We start from the raw sequence: 18,894 nt of genomic DNA on the forward strand, positions 1-18,894 counted from the left end.
ACAAACATAAATTGATAAATAAAAGATATTATAAATGAATATTTTATTTATTAATAAATTAATAATCTTAAAATAATAAATTTATATAACATATAAATAATATATAAAATTGTATAATTTATTAATTTAAGATATTTAATTTGTTGTTTTTTAAGATATTAATTTATTTGTATTATGACAAATTTATCTTTATCGAAATAAAAGTATACTTTTAAGCTATAGTTGCTAACTAAGATTTCAATTATAATTATTTTTTTTACTTTCAAAATTAATTAAAAACTATTAAATTATAATTTATTATTGAAATTAAAAATATATATTGTAATAATATTTTTAATTACAATTTATTTATAACCTTTAAGATTATTAATTTATTAATAAATAAAATATTCATTTATAATATCTTCTATTTATCAATTTATGTTTGTTAAAGTAATACTAGATTTTTAAATTTAAATATAAATAATTTATTATTTAAGTATATTTTTAAAATTTTAATCATAAATTATAATTTAATAATTTTTAATTAAATTTTTAATTTTAAAAAAAAATTACTAAAACCTTAGTTGGCAACTACAGTTTTAGTTCAAAAATGAAGCCTCAGTTGCCAACTGAGGCTTTAATTCAAAATTGAAGTCTTAGTTGTCAACTGAGGCTTTAACTAAAATGATGAAAAAAATAATTAATGACACGGCGCCTACGTAGCACCAAAGATGTCAATTTAAACATAAGTTTCAAAAAGTGGTTAGATGTTATATTTTTTTTAATAAATAGGTCATTTTGACCTAAAACGCCTTAAAATGTCATGTCATTCCATTAACATGTGGAAGTGCATTTAAATCCAATTTTCAAATGATTCTCATGCTTTAAAGAACATAAACATGAAAGGATGAGGAAACCCACATTATGAACGGTTCCTTTAGGAAAAATAAGGAAAAGAGAAGGGAAAGGTCAGTTTCTTTAAAAAAAAAATAAGAAAAAGAGAAGAGAAAAGGAATCGGATAATTTTGGAAAAAAAGGTATTTAATATATTTCACTCATATCCCCCAAGATTTGACATAAATATATTTACGGTCCTACTACTTTTAAAGGAAGTGTTTTTATTGAAAGTGTTCTTTTTATCATACTTATGTGAAAACTCTTTTATGAAAATTTAAAATAGTGTTTTTGATAATATATTGTATAAGTATAAAATCATTTTTTAATAGTAAATTACTAAAAATGATATTTATTAAAAAGGGAAAATATCATAATAAATGGAAAAGTTTTATTACAAAAAAAATATATATAAACATTTATATAATTAAAAAAAAAACTCAAAAAATCATTTTTACGAAGGGGAAGTGAAAAAAGAAGAAGAGAATGAGGAGGAAGCGAATAGTGAAAAAGAAATGGAGGATAGCTGGAAAAGGTATTTTAAGAATATATGAAATTTTTTTAAAGAAACCCCCCCAAGTGCTTCTCTCAAATACACTTTTAAGTGTTTTCTCTAAATTTTCAAAAGTGTTTTTTAAAATATTATCAAACACTTATTTTTTTACCTTTAAAACAATTTTAAGTATTTTTACAACTAAAAACATTTTTAAAAAGTACTATCAAACAAGCTCTTAATTATTATTAGTTTCAAATTTTGTCAAATAACATTTATATAAATACGTAAAAAATAAAATTTATTTTTTAGAAAATCATTAAATACAATTACATTAAGATCTCATTTGGTAATAATTTTACAAAGTGTTTTTAATACTTTTAATAGTTGAAAATTTTTATTATTCAAGTGTTAAAAATGGTAAAAACACTTTTTAAAATCACTCCTAAACACACTCTAAATCCTTTTACTATGTCAGGTGTATATGAAATTAACCTAAATTTTAATGTGATAAAAAAAATATAATATATTATTGAACTAATCATAAAAATATTTTTAAAAATGGAATATTTTTATTTTCTAATCTCCATAAAAACTTAGTTTTTGAAAAATGGCATGGGCATCAAATGTACCATAAAAATAAATAAATAAATAAAATCAGATGTAATTAAAAATTATGACTATCAAATTAATCCTGGATAAAGTGGACAGAGAGAAGAATTTTAATTATTGGTAAAACAATGGAGACCACTCCTTCAATGTGAGGCACAAAATTGAAAGTGGCCCAAAGGTATTGGGATTCTAAGCAAATCAATGTAGGCCCGTTTGGAAATAATTTGATATGAATTGGATTAATTAATAGGATCACCCAACCCATGGGAGGTGCAGAAAATTTTTAAAAATAAATGAGATTAGTTAGTAACGTTAAGTACTTGTTTAATTATATTATTATTAAAAATAAATAAATTCCTGAGAGCTAATTATTGAATTTTTAAATTAAGGTAAATTAAATTATAAAAGAGGATAGTGCTAAATAACTATTAGGGCCAAATAAGAAAGAAGTCGACCCAAGACCCTGCCAAGAGAAGAAGTATAAAATTATGGGTGGTTGTTGTATTAAAGAAATAGGGAATTATGATTGTTTGTGTATAAAAGTACAATTGATTCTTAGGAAAATACATGCATGTAGAAGTCAAGTAGATTTAACATATTTGTGTTTTTGTATTAAAATCTTGTTTTGCAGTATAACTAGTAATGTTGACCTCCATGTCACAAGTTTGTAAGACTTATTTTTCAAAGGTATAAGGCTTAATTCCATGAGGATTATACAAGAGTATGTAAATTTCTACTCCTAATATTTTTCATATCTCATCTGTAGGGTCAAAACCCAACAAGCACTAATAATTGATGTTGTAAGCTACAAGTTCATATTTCCACTACTTTACGTTACTAAGTTTCATTATGGTTACAATCTTACGAGTGTTGTAAAAACGGTTCAAGAATTCATGTTCCATTTGATCTCAATTGTCGATGCATTTAGGATCTAAATTTGTGTACCAAAAGTGTTTTCTTAAACAAAGTGTACAAAATACTTGATAAGAAAGTTACCTTCGGTGCTAACATTGTTGCATGTTTCAACATAATAAAAAATGCGTACTTAGCATTGCCTTTTTCATCAAAATTATAGAAACTTAAGAAGTTGATAACAATAGTTATTTTTAAGTTGTCAATTCTTTTACTAGAAGGCTTCAACATAATAAAAAATGCTCTAATAATATTTGTTAACTATTGAACAAATTAATAGCAAAGCCACTAAAGCAAGTTCATTGGCTTGTCGTTGACCTTGTGCCAACATGGAGTCATCATGCATATCCTCCTTGGGCATAAAATCATAGGAGAGAAACAATATATAAAAATCCTTTTCATTAATAGTTTTAATGAGCACAACAATTATCTAATGTCATTTGAACCAATTTTATTTCTATTGAGGCAACATTGTCATGACAAGCATAACCATTGAATAAGGAGAAATATAGGAATTTGAACACTTAGATGAAACTTTATGTTTCCTTTTTGAATTGGATAAATTGGACTTTGAACCTCTACTTGATTTAGCACCGAAAATGTAGTGAAGGGATTTCTTTCTTGAATCATTTGGTGATAATAGCAATTCTTTCGTGTTAGGAGAAACTTGTTTCCTTACCTATAATGAGGCTAAAGTAATTATTAGTTGATGTTTGTTGTTCACTTTGCAAGTATTAATAAATGAGTATACACCAACATGTTGTGAGTCATTAGATTGATAGAAATATTATGTGAGGATGAGGTAATGTGTGGACCGCGTTTTTCACGTGAGTCCCCACTCGACGACGAAACTCGTTTTTTATTTATTTGTGAAAAATATGATTTTTAGAAAATACTTTGGAATCACTACTTATTTTTGTTTTTTTTTAAAGGAAAACAAAATAAAAAAATAAAAAAAACCATATGTGACTCCTAAAGGAAAAAACGGATCTGTAAAAAATCGAGTTTTGATTCGGGAGTCAGGTTACCTATTCGGAAAGTAAGATGATGAGTCGTACCACCCCTCTAAACCCGTATACATATGGTCTCTACTAAATGAATTAAGGGAATTGTGACAATTAATTAATTAATTATGAATATCAAGAAAAATAATCAATGTACAAGTCATAATAAAAATCAATATATACAAAAATAAGGATGAAATCTAATTACAAGAATATACAAAATAAATAATGAGAGAATTATGCAAAATGATTTATTGAACTAAAAAAAAAAAAGTTTTCAAGAAATTTTAAAGGATTTTATTAAAAATGATTTTAAATTAATGATTTCAATTATTTATATACAAAAAAGAGTTTCAATTTATTTTCAATTATTGACTTGATTCAATTTTATTTGCATTTATTATATCAAAAGAATTTATTACAAAATTTCAATTTGATAACAAAAATTATTTTTATTTACTTTTACTAAAAAAGAACGAATGTTTACAATTTTATTTACAAAAATATTTCAATTTGTTTTCATTTAAGAAAAGTGACTTAAACAAATTATTAAAAAAAAATATAACTTTATTTGCAAAAGAATTTTTAATTAAAAATTAATTTTTGGGACAAATTTATTACAAAACAATTTTTGGACAATTTTTATTAAACAAAGAATTTTTTGGACAATTATTATTAAAAAAAATTTCAAATTATATTAAAAACATTTTTTTGGATTTTTCTAAAATTTTATTAATAATAAGAATAATATTTTAAAATTATTATTTTATTAAAACATATTTACTGAATTATTCTTCTTATTTAAAATTTTTTTTGATTTATTCGATATTCAATTTTGTACACACTCCATAAATATATACAAACGAATATTTACAATAACTAATAGAAATAAAACCAAATAAAAGTTGAGAATAAAATGCGTACCCAAATAAACTTACAACAAATTCAATGTTCCATTTAAAATATTTTCGAATCTCACTTTCTTTCATGAAATTTCATACTCCACGTGGCATAAATCTGTACTCAGCTAACAGAATTGCAGAATAAACTCATGCAAAAACAAAAATAGTCCAAAGTGTAAATATCCAAAAATATACGAAGTCCAAAACAAATATTTAAACCTAAATCCAAACTTCAAATTAATCCGATAAATTTCACCAATTAAAAATTGGCTCAAATTAGCAAATATAACCCAACAAAAAATATCTCACATGTCATAGGCCTTAATCTAAAATTTCTAAATTAATAGCCAAAATTTAAGTTCAATTAATCAAACTCAAAACATGATCTAAATTTCTAAATTTAATATCCTATAATCTAAGCCTAATTTAATGTGTAAACTTAAATTTACAACCAAAATCAACTCAATTTAATATGCAAACTCACATCCAAAATATAGCACAATATTATATCATATCTAAATTAAATAATTCAAATGAGTAAAATTATATAAATTATTAACTTAATAATCCAAATTAACAAATTCAAAATTAATTCACCAACGATAAATTAGCCCAAATTTTATATTAATTTTCCAATAATAAATTAACATAAATTTCATACTAATTAACAAAACTCAAACATAAGGCCCACAAACAAACATAAATGAACAAGCTAATTTCAATAATAATTACTATTAAAATCAAATCACCAAAAATAAAGAAAAAATAGTAATAATAATAATAATAATAATACCCACAAATAAATATAAATGCACAAGCCTAATTTCAGCCCACAAACAAACATAAATATAATAATAATAAAGAAAATAAAATAAAGTGAAAAAAATAGGTTAAGAAGTGAGAATGGGTGTTGGGGTGGAGAGTTGCAGGGAGAAGAAAGGCAAAAATTTCTATTTATAGAGAATTATAAATAAGAACATGAATCTTATTGCGATTTCAAAATTAAAAAAAATAATTTATTTGAATATAAGACTTAAATCATTCTCTAATTATAACATGAGACACAAAATTAGAGCCATCATTCTTTTTTTATTTTGCTCATTGTGGTAATTAAGTATTGACTCTTCTGAGAAGGCTATATTGACATTTTTTAATATTAAATTATTCTGATATAATCACCTCACTAGGTTTACTCAAATGTATTGTGACTCCTAATAAAAAGATGAAAGACTTTGGTGCAATATGAGGAGTATTTAATTGTTACCCATTAGGTTCACTCGAGAATAGTCTCACTCCTATCGAAAAGACCAAAGATTTTGATACCATCCCATGATTCCCATCAAACACATACTCTCTTTCTACAATAGTTACAATTTGTTGTGATTGTAAACCAAATTAAAACTGAAAAAGAAAACCAATTCCTTGATATGCTACAAGATGACATGATATACAGATGATGTCCCCTCTGAGCAATTCAAGTTGGAAGTTGACGCGCATGCATGAGGACGTAGCGGACAAAGGGCTGATTTGGTCCATGCACAACACACGTTAAAGAGAAATTACAAGAATATTAACAGGGGAAATGGACATTGCAAACACTTTCCGCTGTGGATATGAGATTTACAATCTGCAGGTAAGTGTGTTTTGTTGTATCCCTGCTTGTATCACTAACTACAAACTACTAACAAAAGTGGGTGTAGGTTGTAAGATTGTATAACTAATAGGAGAGCGCCCAACCATTTAGTAACCTGGGAACATTGGTGGTGGTGGGGAGGAGTACTCGAAGCCAAGATGTGGGGGAAGAATGAAGTCGTCAGCCGGTGGAGGGGATAGTGGGGAGGACACAGGAGGAGGTGGTGGTGGAGGGGAGTGGACGGGTGGTGGGGGGGAGCGGAGTGGAGGTGGAGGGGAGTGGAAGGGCGGTGGTGGTGGAGATTGGAGTGGCGGTGGAGGGGATTGGAGATTTGGTGGTGGTGGAGAGTGGAGTGGAGGTGGAGGGGAGTGGAGGGGTGGTGGGGGTGGAGAGTGGAGTGGAGGTGGAGGGGAGTGCCAAGATCTTGGAGGGGGACGCCTCATTGGAACTGGAGATTGAGCATTGGGATCGGGGGATGGCCCTGGTGCTTCAGTCGGTGCAAAAGGTTGTTTAGGAGGGTTTGCAGCAGGAGAAGGCGGTTTTGGTGGTGACGGCGAAGATTTTGGAGATGGAGATGGGGATGCTTTTGGAGTGGGTGATGGAGATGATTTCGGAGATGGTGTTTGAGGTGATGGTGATGATTTTGGAGATGGTGATGGTTTTGGGGGTGATGGGGATGAGTTTGGAGACGGTGAGGGTTTTGGCGGTGCCGGTGATGGTTTTGGTGGTGCCGGTGATGGTTTTGGGGGTGATGGGGATGAGTTTGGAGACGGTGAGGGTTTTGGCGGTGACGGTGATGGTTTTGGTGGTGACGGTGATGGTTTTGGGGGTGATGGGGATGAGTCTGGAGACGGTGAGGGCTTTGGCGGTGACGGGGATGATTTTGGAGACGGTGCTGGAGATGGCTTTGGTGGCGAAGGCGAGGGTTTTGGAGATGGAGTCTGTGATGATTTTGGAGATGGCGCTGGAGATGGTTTTGGGGGTGATGGTGAGGGTGGAAATGGTGCAGGAGTTGACTTTGGAGGTGACGGTGAAGGTGAGGGTTTTGGAGATGGAGTCTGTGATGATTTTGGAGATGGCGCTGGAGATGGTTTTGGGGGCGATGGTGAGGGTGGAAATGGTGCGGGAGTTGACTTTGGAGGTGAGGATGAGGGTGAGGGTTTTGGTGGAGATGGTGTGGGAGATGGCTTTGAAGGCGATGGTGTTGACTTTGGAGATGGCGTGGGAGATGGTTTTGGAGTGGTAGAAGGCGTAGTGTGTGGTGGGGGTGAGGCCTTGTCGCCTGGAGGACTTGATGGAGAGGGAGAGGGTGTTGATGCACCACCCCCACACTTGGCCTTGCTACAATCAACTGGCCGGCTAACCACCGGATTGCAAGTTGCTGCGGACTTCTGTTTTGGGCGGTCTGGTAAACAGTTGCTTGTATCATCCAGCGTGATGTCTGTCCTGGAAGGCGGTTCGCATGCTTTGGCTTCACCTTTGAAGTAGTTGTAGGAGAATGTGAAATTGGACAAGCTAGACAAGTTGCATATGCTATCTGACACAAATCCTGTCAGCGTGTTATGGGCAACATTCAAATGCTCAATTTGTTTAAGCCCATTAAAGCTTTTCGGCAATATGCCCGTAAATGAGTTCGATGCCGCATCAAAAACTGTTAAATTTCGCAGCATTCCAATCTCAGTTGGGAGGCATCCCGACATATCATTGCTTGCAAATATAATCTCATTCAGAGTGTTCCCCATCTGCCCAATGCTGCGTGGAATGCAGCCTGTAAATTTGTTGCCGGCAAACACAATAACGGAGGCCCGAGAGTGGCCCAGAGTTTCAGGAATATTGGATGTGAACCGGTTATGGTTCACAAACAACGCATCAAGATCCTTATCGAAGAGTTCAGGAGGCAATTCCCCTTCAAATTCATTATACCTGAGATCAAGGTACCTGAGAGCAGGAATTGATAGAACCACTGCTGGAAAAGGACCCACAAACCGATTGTTACTAACATCAAGCTCGTGGAGAATTGTAAGCCTAGAGAAACTCTTGGGAATGATCCCGCAGAACCGGTTGGAATTAATGTGGAAAAGAGCAAGATCAGTCATCAAACCCAACTCCACTGGGAGATACCCTGCAATGTCAGCATGGTTAAGATCCACGCCAGCGACCACACTCAATTTCGGGTTATCAAGTGCTGGTGCACAGAAAACGCCCTTGTAAGCACAAACATTGGCCCCTTCCCAGTTGGAGGTGGTGTTAAATGGGTCAGAGTACATAGCATGTTTCCAAGCTTGGAGTGCAATGTAGGCTTGCCGCAGCCTAGCGTTGGCAAAGGCTACTACAAGATCTACCTCATATTCAAAGTCATTGGGCAAGTCACCATCTTTAGGAATGGCTAAGAGTTGGCGATGAGCAATAAGAGAGGCTTCCTCATCAGATAGAGCCAAGGAGAATGATGACAAGGGAGACGAGAGGAGAAGAGAGAGCAACAGGAAGCAGCCTGAGGCCTGCATTTTTTGGAGGGACTGCAATAGGGCGCCACCTTGGAGATGCCCAGAGCTGCTTATAGGAAAGAGACGATCAATGTGGGGTACTGGTTCAAAACTTGGGGCTCACCCACGTGGATTGGTAGCTTTTAAGAGGCTTTGCAACAATCTCTCTGGCACCAGAATACAAGGTGTTGTCCCTTACGCACAATACATTTCGCGGGTTTCGAATAATTTGTTTGATTTAGAGGTACCCCCTTATTTTTAAGTACGGTTTAGCAATTTAGCCCTTCAATATTGGTCATTGCCTAAATATAAAATTAACCGTTAATAAACTAACCAACAACCAACGACCAAGTCAACCACCAACTGCCAAAATGTTTTCATGGACCAATGCCTCCTTTGCTTTGAGGTGAGACCTATCTTAAGGAACCTATGATCATGGGGCGACCGTTCCTCTGGTTGCTACTGGCGGATATTGGTTAGTCATCTTGTGTCTAGAGAAGCTACAGGGTAAATATAGGGAAATTGCTTAAAGTCCGTAGCCCAACTAGACGTTCCACAGCAAGTTTTCTCAAAAATAAAATCCATTTAAAGAATAAACTTCTACAGAATATGTAAGTAATAATAACAATTTAAATTTTACTTAGGAGGTAGGAATTTGGACTGGGTCTGGTCTGTTCCTTTGGATGTGGCTGGATTTGGGCCCATCCGAAGGTGACTATGGCTCAATGCAAGCCTGCGAGCTGGCCCAGTTTGGACCACCTCGTCCCTCCTACAGAGTCATGAATGATGACTGATGACTCGAGAGGCAAGACTCGTACAATCTGGACGTATCGATACAGTATTGCCTACAGAACATCTAATCCTCAGAGAATCGAACTCAAATTCGCAAGAAACACCTAAACGTACGTATAAAATGCAGAGTCTAAGACTCTAATTTCTTGAGATGTCTAGGATGACTGAGCTTTCTTAAGTTCTCTGTCACCATCATCAGTTCTTTGCTTTCCATTTCAAGAGTTTGGTTCCTCCTGTTATCATTGGTCAACCTGTGTTTTTCATTGTAAAATTTGGAATCTTTCAACTGCCACTTGACAACTAGCCAATGGGCTCAGAGTTTGCAGTATGGAGTGAGGCTACAAGTTGTTCATAGTTCTTAATTGATTGACCTAATGTGGATGATTGGTCTAACATGATCTAAAACGTAGTTCGTATGAAGCGTCATCCATTCATTGATTTATTTTTGTATGGAATGAGGACTTGGACCACCCAACCCAGGACTTGCCAACTCACATTGCCCACAGTGGCATACATGAAAATCCACTCCCACAACCCATTGAAAATTACATCCATCTTTTAGTTGCTCCATAAGAAAAGACATCACCCACAAAAACTTGCATGGCTGTCTCGTCTCGAGAATCAAAGATGGATATTGAGCTTTTGTGACCCCACTATCCTCACTCACTTAGATATTGGTGAACTTTATATACCAAAGCAGAATTTGAATGGAATCGACATCATAGGAAAAGCGATTCAACCAAAAACAAAAGGGCTAAAGCACCCAAAGAAAAAACCCTACACATCCACATAAAAAATAAAAAAATAAAAAGGCACTCTACTCAATTACTCAACACTCGGCATTCGCCATTGCGAAAGGTGATGCCTTTCTGCTCCAAAATCTAATTGATCCACTTGGACATTAGGGGCCATGCGCATGCTAAGTGAGGAACTGAAGCATCGTGGCTCGAGCCACACAGCATGGATCCCCAATTTCGGTTATTAATTGGGGCACCTACATAATGGCTACATTCGTTCATTCATTCAGACCCAGTACTGATATGATAACATTGATAAATGACCCTCGATGCTATGAATCATGTGATAAAATAAAAGGCAAGTAAAAGCCCTTAATGAAAACTTCCTCATTAGAAAGAAGTGACATTATGGAATTCATCAGTTTGCAATTAGACTTTATGGAAGTCCACCCAAATTCATTTATTAGTGGATGATTACGTCCACTCCACATGTGATTTTTTTATTAATTGATTGTGAAAACAAAGGAAGGTTAGTTGCATATAAGTACAAACTAAGCATGCCAGTGCCTTGTTTCAGCTGCTGCTCTGTTTCTCTTGCATTAAATAAATAAATTAAAATAAAAGAGTGAATCAAAATGCAAAGTTGAATGTCAGAATTGTAGGTTTTTGCTGAGAGATGGTTTGGGATATGCAGGCAAAAGAAAGGATGTGTGGCACAATCCAAGGGTGTGTTTGGGACTAGGGCAAAGTCCAAACTCCAAAGCACAAACTAAAAGAAAAAAGGGGGAATCTTGTTTTGGGGAGTGTAAATACTAAAAACGGATTTGGGTTGAGGCCAAACAATCTCCAAACTTCAATGCAAAAATTTTAAAAACCTCTTTGTTGAGATATTTTTATCCTCTTCCCAAAAATGCTTCAAAAGTGTAACTCAATCAAGCAGTGACTTTGGGTGGAAGATAGTGTTGAAACTATCAAAACTCCACAGAAACACATCTGCTGACAAACCCTAAAAATATATTTTACTTGGCTTTGAATACAGCTTGTTGATTCTCAAGCATTGACCAAATCAAGGATATGAATATTTTTACAGAGTCCACAGCTAAAATACTATCTCACCTTCTTGGATAGGGAAAGGGATTTGTAACAAAATTGAAAGAAACATGTCTATGATCTACCCAAAAAGAGAACAGAAAAAATGAGCCATGCTAGTCAATAATGGAATGGAAAGAGCTGGTTGAGGGTGAATTAAAAGGTTTGCTGCAATCCTGCCCACCACAAGAACTGAAAAACCCCACATTTATTGCAAATGCATTAATCACCAACAGAAAAAGACTGCTAACTTGTACCCAATATCTCGTCCAAATCGTCGATTTATCACCAATTTGTTAGGCTCATGTAACTTTCATATTGCTAAACTCATTTTTTACGTTTGCTATAAAAATAGATTGGATACGACAGTTTGGACATGGAGAGAAAAAGCAAAAAATAATAATTCTTTTTTTTTTAAATAAATATTATATTTGAATTAAAAATTAATTTGTACAAAACAAGAATGGTGTGGGAAGGCCCACCATTAGTGTAGGGCAGAGACCATGAAATTCATTATTTGAGCTGTTTGATTTGATATAATTATTTGCATTTTAATACATTTTTTAATTTTTAGTGAAAATAAAAATAGAAAAAGATCCCCACCGTAATGCGATGGGCGGATATCGCACTGGAAGGAAACCCATCACGTGCCCCTCATGGTCAACGCATAGACCATCACCACCTCCTCTGGCGACGCACATGACTTATCAACCATTTGAATCTCGTAGGCTTCGTCAAACCAACTTCCTCTCGTAAAGTTGCCGCGATAATTTGATATTTCAACGTAAGTTTCGAGGTTAACCTGGCCAAATTATCGGAATGGCGTTCACCTTCCATTTCGTTTCCCGGGCCGAGGCGAGGAACTGAAAATCTTCGGAAACTCGTGGGAATCCAAAGACGAGGGAGGGCGGAACCGTAATTAGGAGTGAAAGCAACAAGTCAATGCTAACCTTAATCTTAACCCCATTGGATGTATCCATTTGGAGCCTTCGACGCCATTGATAAAGTCAAAAAGGGGTGAAATTACCCAAATGCCATTTTTTTTTCTTTCTTTTTTTTTTTGAATAATAATAGAACATCTACACTTTAAATTGAAATACGAAAAAACAAATATGATAAAATCCAAGTGTGTTTGGTCATGAAATTGTCTTTTTTTTTTTTTTAATTTTTAAATTAAAAAATAAAAACTAATTTTTAAATTAAAAAATAAAAACTAATTTTTAAAAACAAGTTTCATCAAATGAATTCATATACTCTTTTTATTCTTAAAAATAGGTAAAAATCACTTCCATTTATTATCTAAAAATCATTTTATATTTAAAAATTATTTTCAGAATAAGATTAATGTTAGAAAATTTTAAAAATAATTTTTTATTTTTAAAAACAAAAAATTATTTTTATATAACCAAACAGAATTAATAAGCTCTTGAGAAGTATTAAAATCCTCAACCTAGCGTACATTGTGATAAAGGGGATAATAATGGCAAGGAAAGTGAGGTTAGTGGAGATAAGGTGAATATCCTTGTCAGTGATAATAAATGAGAGAGTAAATTATGAATGAATTGGAATCGAGCAACTTCAACATCAGCTTTTTGCAAGATGCGCATCTCAATTTTTCAACCGGCAGTCATGATGCTTTATCTAATCATAAGTGAGAAATATTTTAAATATAAAAAATTATGGATGAAATAGATTTTGGCTGACGTTTGATGTATGGAAATTTTCAGTTTTCTTTGTTGTTGTCCATGCATTTTAATTTTTTTTTTTTTTTCATTCGTAAGATTTCTTTGTATTTCTGAAATACCCAGAAGCTAGTTTTTCATTTTTCTTCACCACAATTAGTGCTAGAAAGGATGGAAGAACAGGTAGGTGGGTGAAGTCAAAAGGGAGTAAGCTTTTTTCTGAAAAGCATAGGAATTTGGTGGGGATTCAGACAGCAGTAAATGAGGATTGAGCAAGGGAGGGGAGTAAAAATAAGGGAGAGGGAGGAGGAGCGGGGGAGGGGGTTAATTTGGGAAAAAAGAAGAGAGAGGGAGGGGGGCAGAGGAGGGAGTAATAAATGGTGGGGAGTGGGGACTAAGAGTGGAGCATTCAATACGGACATGTCTGGATTCACCAGCGCAGTAAATGAGACATTGATGGAATTGCAAGGCTGAAGGCTTTGCCTTCTATTAATTTTATTATTATTCAGCTGCCTTCCGCCCACAGGGGTAGTGTTCCTCTGCAGTTGTAGATGTAGGTGAATGCATATAGGAGTTGGTGAGGGGAAGAGAGAAATAAGATGATGGGCGGTTGGAACTGTTTTCTCTGCTCTGTTTTCAGGGATTTTCCTTCTTCTAATTTGGAGGCCTTGTTTTTGTTTTCTCTTTCTCTTCTTCTTCTACTACATTCTTTGTCATTTTTCTAGGGTTTCGGTTTTTTCTTTTTCTTGTGTTGACTGGGTCTGGTTGGGACGCTTTCTTGTTTTCTTTTTATTTAAAAAAAAAAAAAACTGTACTGGGTATAATCTAGGGTTTCAATAATTAATGTGGTTGGATGTTGGGGTTTTTTGGGAGATACTTTCGTCTTTTATTTTCGAGTGTTGGATTTATAAACCGAATTTCTGGTTTTGTTCTGATGTGATTGAATCTGAGTGGTGCGTCTTTGGTGGGGTTGAGGCCTGGATGTTGTTTAATTTCTGTGTTGCAAGTGGGGTGTTGTTGAATTCGAATTGAAACTCTCAATTATGGGCCCTTCAAGGATGCTAAAGCTAGGGTTTCTCTGATCGCAATAAAGGTTATACACTAATCAAACATGCTTTTGTTTTCTTTTCCTTTTCTTTTCTTTTGGACTGAGTGTTACTGATCTTGCAGAATTTATGGGTCTTAATCGAAGATTCTCTGTTTTGTTTCTCTTTCTCTTCTTTGGTGGTTGTTTTGAATGCTTTAGGTTTAAAGTAAAGGAGACTCCCGTAAGAACGGCTAAAGCTCGGAATGTATCTTATTCTCTGCGGTTGACGATTTGATTTTCAAAAGCAGACATTTGATTTCTGGGACTATCAGAAATACTTTTGCTTTCTGTTTCGGTGTTTTGAAACTCGAAATCAATCCGCTTTACTCGGGGCAGTTAGATGAGATAAAAGAAAGTTTGGGGTTGTGGGCTGAGCCCTCTGCTGGTTTTGCTTTCTTGGTTTCTGTCAGATTGAAGAGCATTCATGCATATTTCACTATGGAAACCGATATCACACTGTGCGGCCCTAATCTTGGTCAAGAAGGGCAGGAGGAGAGATGGTTCTGGTTTGACAGAGGACGTCAAGCGAAAGCCCTCGATTCTCCGGCAATTGCAGGAGAACAAGCTCAGGGAGGCTCTTGAAGAGGCATCTGAAGATGGGTCTCTCGTAAAATCCCAAGATATCGACTCTGAGTCCGCTAATCAAGATGGTAACTTTGGGCGCTCGAGATCTCTTGCTAGGCTCCATGCTCAGAAGGAGTTCTTGCGAGCCACTGCTCTCGCAGCAGAGCGAGTATTCTGCTCGGCAGACTCCATTCCTAATCTACGTGATGCGTTCTCCAAGTTCCTCACTATGTACCCCAAGTTCCAATCCACGGAAAAGATTGATCAGCTGAGGTCAGACGAGTACGAGCACTTGGCTGAATTGTATGCGAAGGTATGCCTCGATTTCTGTGGCTTTGGGCTATTTTCTTACCTTCAAACTCATCATAATTGGGAATCATCGGCATTTAGCTTATCAGAGATAACTGCAAATCTGAGCAACCATGCTCTTTATGGGGGTGCCGAGAAAGGTACCGTAGAGCACGATATCAAGACTAGGATTATGGACTATTTGAACATACCTGAAAATGAGTATGGCCTTGTTTTTACTGTTAGTAGAGGATCTGCATTTAAATTGCTCGCTGAATCTTACCCTTTCCAAACAAATAGAAGGCTGTTGACCATGTTTGATCATGAGAGCCAGTCTGTGAATTGGATGGCTCAAAGTGCTAAAGAGAAAGGTGCAAAGGTTTACAGTGCCTGGTTTAGATGGCCAACCCTGAAACTCTGCTCGAGGGAACTGAGAAAGCAGATCTCAAACAAGAAGAGAAGGAAGAAGGACTCTGCAGCTGGGCTTTTTGTGTTCCCTGTTCAGTCTAGGGTTACTGGGGCCAAGTATTCTTACCAGTGGATGGCACTTGCTCAACAAAACAATTGGCATGTTTTGCTTGACGCTGGATCCTTAGGTCCCAAGGATATGGATTCACTTGGCTTGTCTCTCTTCCGGCCAGATTTTATAATCACGTCATTTTACAGGGTGTTTGGGTCTGACCCTACTGGATTTGGATGCCTCTTGATCAAGAAGTCTGTGATGGGAAGCCTGCAAAATCAGTGTGGGCGAACTGGGTCTGGAATGGTGAGGATCCTACCAGTTTTTCCCCAATACCTGAGTGATTCTATGGATGGTTTGGATGGACTGGGTGGGCACAACGACAATGCAAGCAATGATGATGAAGAATTGATGACTGAAACTCATGGGGGCTCTTCACAGATGCCTGCCTTTTCAGGTGTGTTCACTTCTACTCAGGTGAGGGATGTTTTTGAGACAGAGTTGGATCAAGATAACAGCTCAGACAGGGATGGAGCAAGCACTATTATTGAGGAAGCTGAAAGCATTTCGATTGGTGAGGTTATGAAAAGTCCAATTTTCAGTGAAGATGAGTTATCAGACAACTCATACTGGATTGATTTGGGTCAGAGTCCATTTGGTTCAGATAATTCTGGCCAGTTGACCAAACAGAAAGCAGGCTCACCATTACCACCCTCATGGTTTTCGGGCAGGAGAAACAATAAGCACCTCTCTCCAAAACCAGCATTAAACATGTCGAAGAGTCCAATATATGATGACAGGAGGATAAATCTCAGACTGCATGATGACCCTGTGTTATCTTTTGATGCGGCTGTATTATCAGTGTCACAGGAGCTAGACCTGATTAAGGGGATCCCAGAAGAGGAACATTTTGGAGAATTGAACCCAGCTTTTGGAACTAGTGGGAAAAAAGCAGATTCACAGCATGTTGGAGAGATTCAAGAAGAACCTGATGGTAGAGAAGAAACCATGCTGACTGGTTGTAAGTTGAGTCCCACGGTAAATGGATTTGGAACCAGGAACCGGACTTCTGCCTCTCTACGGGGTAACCTTGAGAACACTTCAATGTCTGAAAGTTGCCAAGAAACAAAAGAAAGTGCCATAAGAAGAGAGACAGAGGGTGAGTTTAGACTATTGGGAAGAAGGGAGGGAAATAGATTTGCTGGTGGCAGATTTTTTGGTTTGGAAGAGACTGATTTAGCTGCAAGCATGGGCCGCAGGGTATCTTTTACCATGGAAGATAACCGGAAAGAAAGTTTGAGCCAATTCTTGGAGCCTGGTGAAGTTTCTCTAACTACCCTTGGTGACGATGAGTCCATGAGTGAAGGAGATTATGGTGATGGCCTAGAGTGGGGCAGGAGGGAGCCTGAGATAATTTGCCGGCATCTTGATCACATTAACATGTTGGGTCTTAACAAAACTACCCTCAGACTGCGGTATCTGATCAATTGGCTTGTGACTTCATTGCTTCAACTTCGTTTATCCAGTTCAGACTTAGATATGGGAGTGCCTCTTGTACAAATATACGGCCCAAAGATCAAGTATGAGAGGGGTGCAGCTGTAGCCTTTAACGTGAGAAACAGCCATGGAGGGATGATTCACCCGGAAGTTGTTCAGAGATTGGCTGAGAAAAATGGAATATCTCTTGGTATCGGTTTCCTCAGCCATATCCGGATTGTAGACAGCCCAAAACAGCACCGAGGAGGATTAGATCCTGAAGATACAGCTTTGTGCAAGTCAATGGCCAATTGCCGGCAAGATGGTAAAGACATGTTCTTCCGAGTTGAGGTTGTTACAGCATCACTCAGTTTCCTGACTAACTTTGAAGACGTGTATAAGATGTGGGCTTTTGTGGCTAAGTTTCTCAATTCATCATTTGTTGAAGGGGATGGATTATCCACAGTGCCAGAGGGTTCTGAAATGTAAAAAAACTTGGAGGGTTGTATGAATGTTTTTGTTTCCATTTTGAAGGAAGACGGACCCCACCGCTGCCATTGCAAATCCTTGAATGCTGGTGTACTTGTGCTTACTGGCCTGAGTTCTTCAAATTCTGAGGCCCAAAATTGGCATGAGATGCTGAAGCAAACATGAAAGTAGGCAAAGGTGCGGTTTTGTGCGGTCTGTTTCTTTTGCTCTTCCTGGGGAGATTTTCTTTGGGAATAGATGAATTTGTTTATTCTTGTTGTCATTTCTTTGAATGTATTTTCTTTTTTTTTTTTCTTTTTTCTTTTTAAACTTATTTATAGTTTAATGTAGAGTTTGCTCTAGAGAGATATATCAGCACAGGAAGTTATGAACTCAAAGTAGAACCAAATATTGTACTGAACACAGCTTCCCCTATTTGAGATCTAGGTTTTTTTCTCTTTTTTGTTCTCTTATTGGAGCTGTTGTTTACGGTCATAAATCTATTTTCAACTCTGATTCTTTCCGTCAGGCCACAGCAACCATTTGTCTGCAAATACTGGTTTGGGTGGTTGGCCCTAAGACTAGGTGTGTTTTATGTTTTAAGGGAGGGCTTTCTGAATTCTGACTCCATTTTTTGTCATATCATGTGGATTAAGCGGTTGGCTTTGACTTGTCCACCTTCTCTGGAGAATAAAATCTCTTTTAATTCAGTGACTATTCATGCATCTTCCAACCCAAGCCTGGAATCCCTGTCCTTGTTTTACTCTGCCTTTCGTCTTGATTTTTGTCGTGGGATATGGATCCATTTCCACTCAGCATCCATTCTCGGTAATCGAATATGAAAAGGGTTCTCCTCTTTGTTGAGCCATGAAAGTCCGGATTCAAGGATTCTTACATCAAAAATGGTTGTAACATACATACAAACATGGATTCAGTCATCCACATCTGATTTAGTTGGCAGCCTCTTTTAATGGTTTATTATATTCCTTCTCATTTTTACCGTCTCTACCACATGTCCAGATTAAGATTCCAATCTATGCAAGCTCTTGACCATTGTTGCGGGTGGACCCCCTTTTCTAAAATATTAGTGACCTACCTTTTGACGCTTCCTACTTCTAAAAGAGTCTGCTACTGCGTTCTAATCAGGGATCTGTTAAATGCTGCGGTTGATTTGTCAGAAATGAAAAATAAAAAAATGTATTTGAAATTTGATATTTTATGTATTAAATAAAAGACACCTTAGAAAGCGTGTTTTATCCTTGTAGATACTAAGACGGAAAATGGTTGTCGTCTTCAATAACACCAAACGGACCCTTATATTATCTTGGGAGTTGGG

At 36.0% G+C, this 18,894-nt stretch overlaps 2 protein-coding genes across 2 annotated transcripts; one reads left to right on the top strand and one right to left on the bottom strand.

Annotated features, from left to right (window-relative positions):
- Positions 1-6,209: 6,209 nt before the first annotated feature.
- On the bottom strand, positions 6,210-12,234 carry LOC132253081 (pollen-specific leucine-rich repeat extensin-like protein 1). The gene is made up of 2 exons (XM_059734348.1): positions 12,137-12,234; positions 6,210-8,982 (listed from the first exon to the last, which is right to left on the bottom strand). The coding sequence occupies exons 1-2, from the start codon at positions 12,232-12,234 to the stop codon at positions 6,540-6,542; spliced, it is 2,541 nt and encodes an 846-aa protein (XP_059590331.1). The 3' UTR covers positions 6,210-6,539.
- A 1,339-nt stretch (positions 12,235-13,573) lies between these two features.
- LOC100259174 (uncharacterized) lies at positions 13,574-18,031 on the top strand. The gene is made up of 2 exons (XM_002284046.4): positions 13,574-14,308; positions 14,462-18,031. Exon 2 carries the CDS (start codon positions 14,727-14,729, stop codon positions 17,577-17,579), a length of 2,853 nt encoding a protein of 950 aa, XP_002284082.1. The 5' UTR covers positions 13,574-14,308; positions 14,462-14,726; the 3' UTR covers positions 17,580-18,031.
- Positions 18,032-18,894: the final 863 nt, after the last annotated feature.

This window comes from Vitis vinifera, chromosome 18, assembly GCF_030704535.1.
Source record: "Vitis vinifera cultivar Pinot Noir 40024 chromosome 18, ASM3070453v1".
NCBI lineage: Eukaryota > Viridiplantae > Streptophyta > Magnoliopsida > Vitales > Vitaceae > Vitis > Vitis vinifera.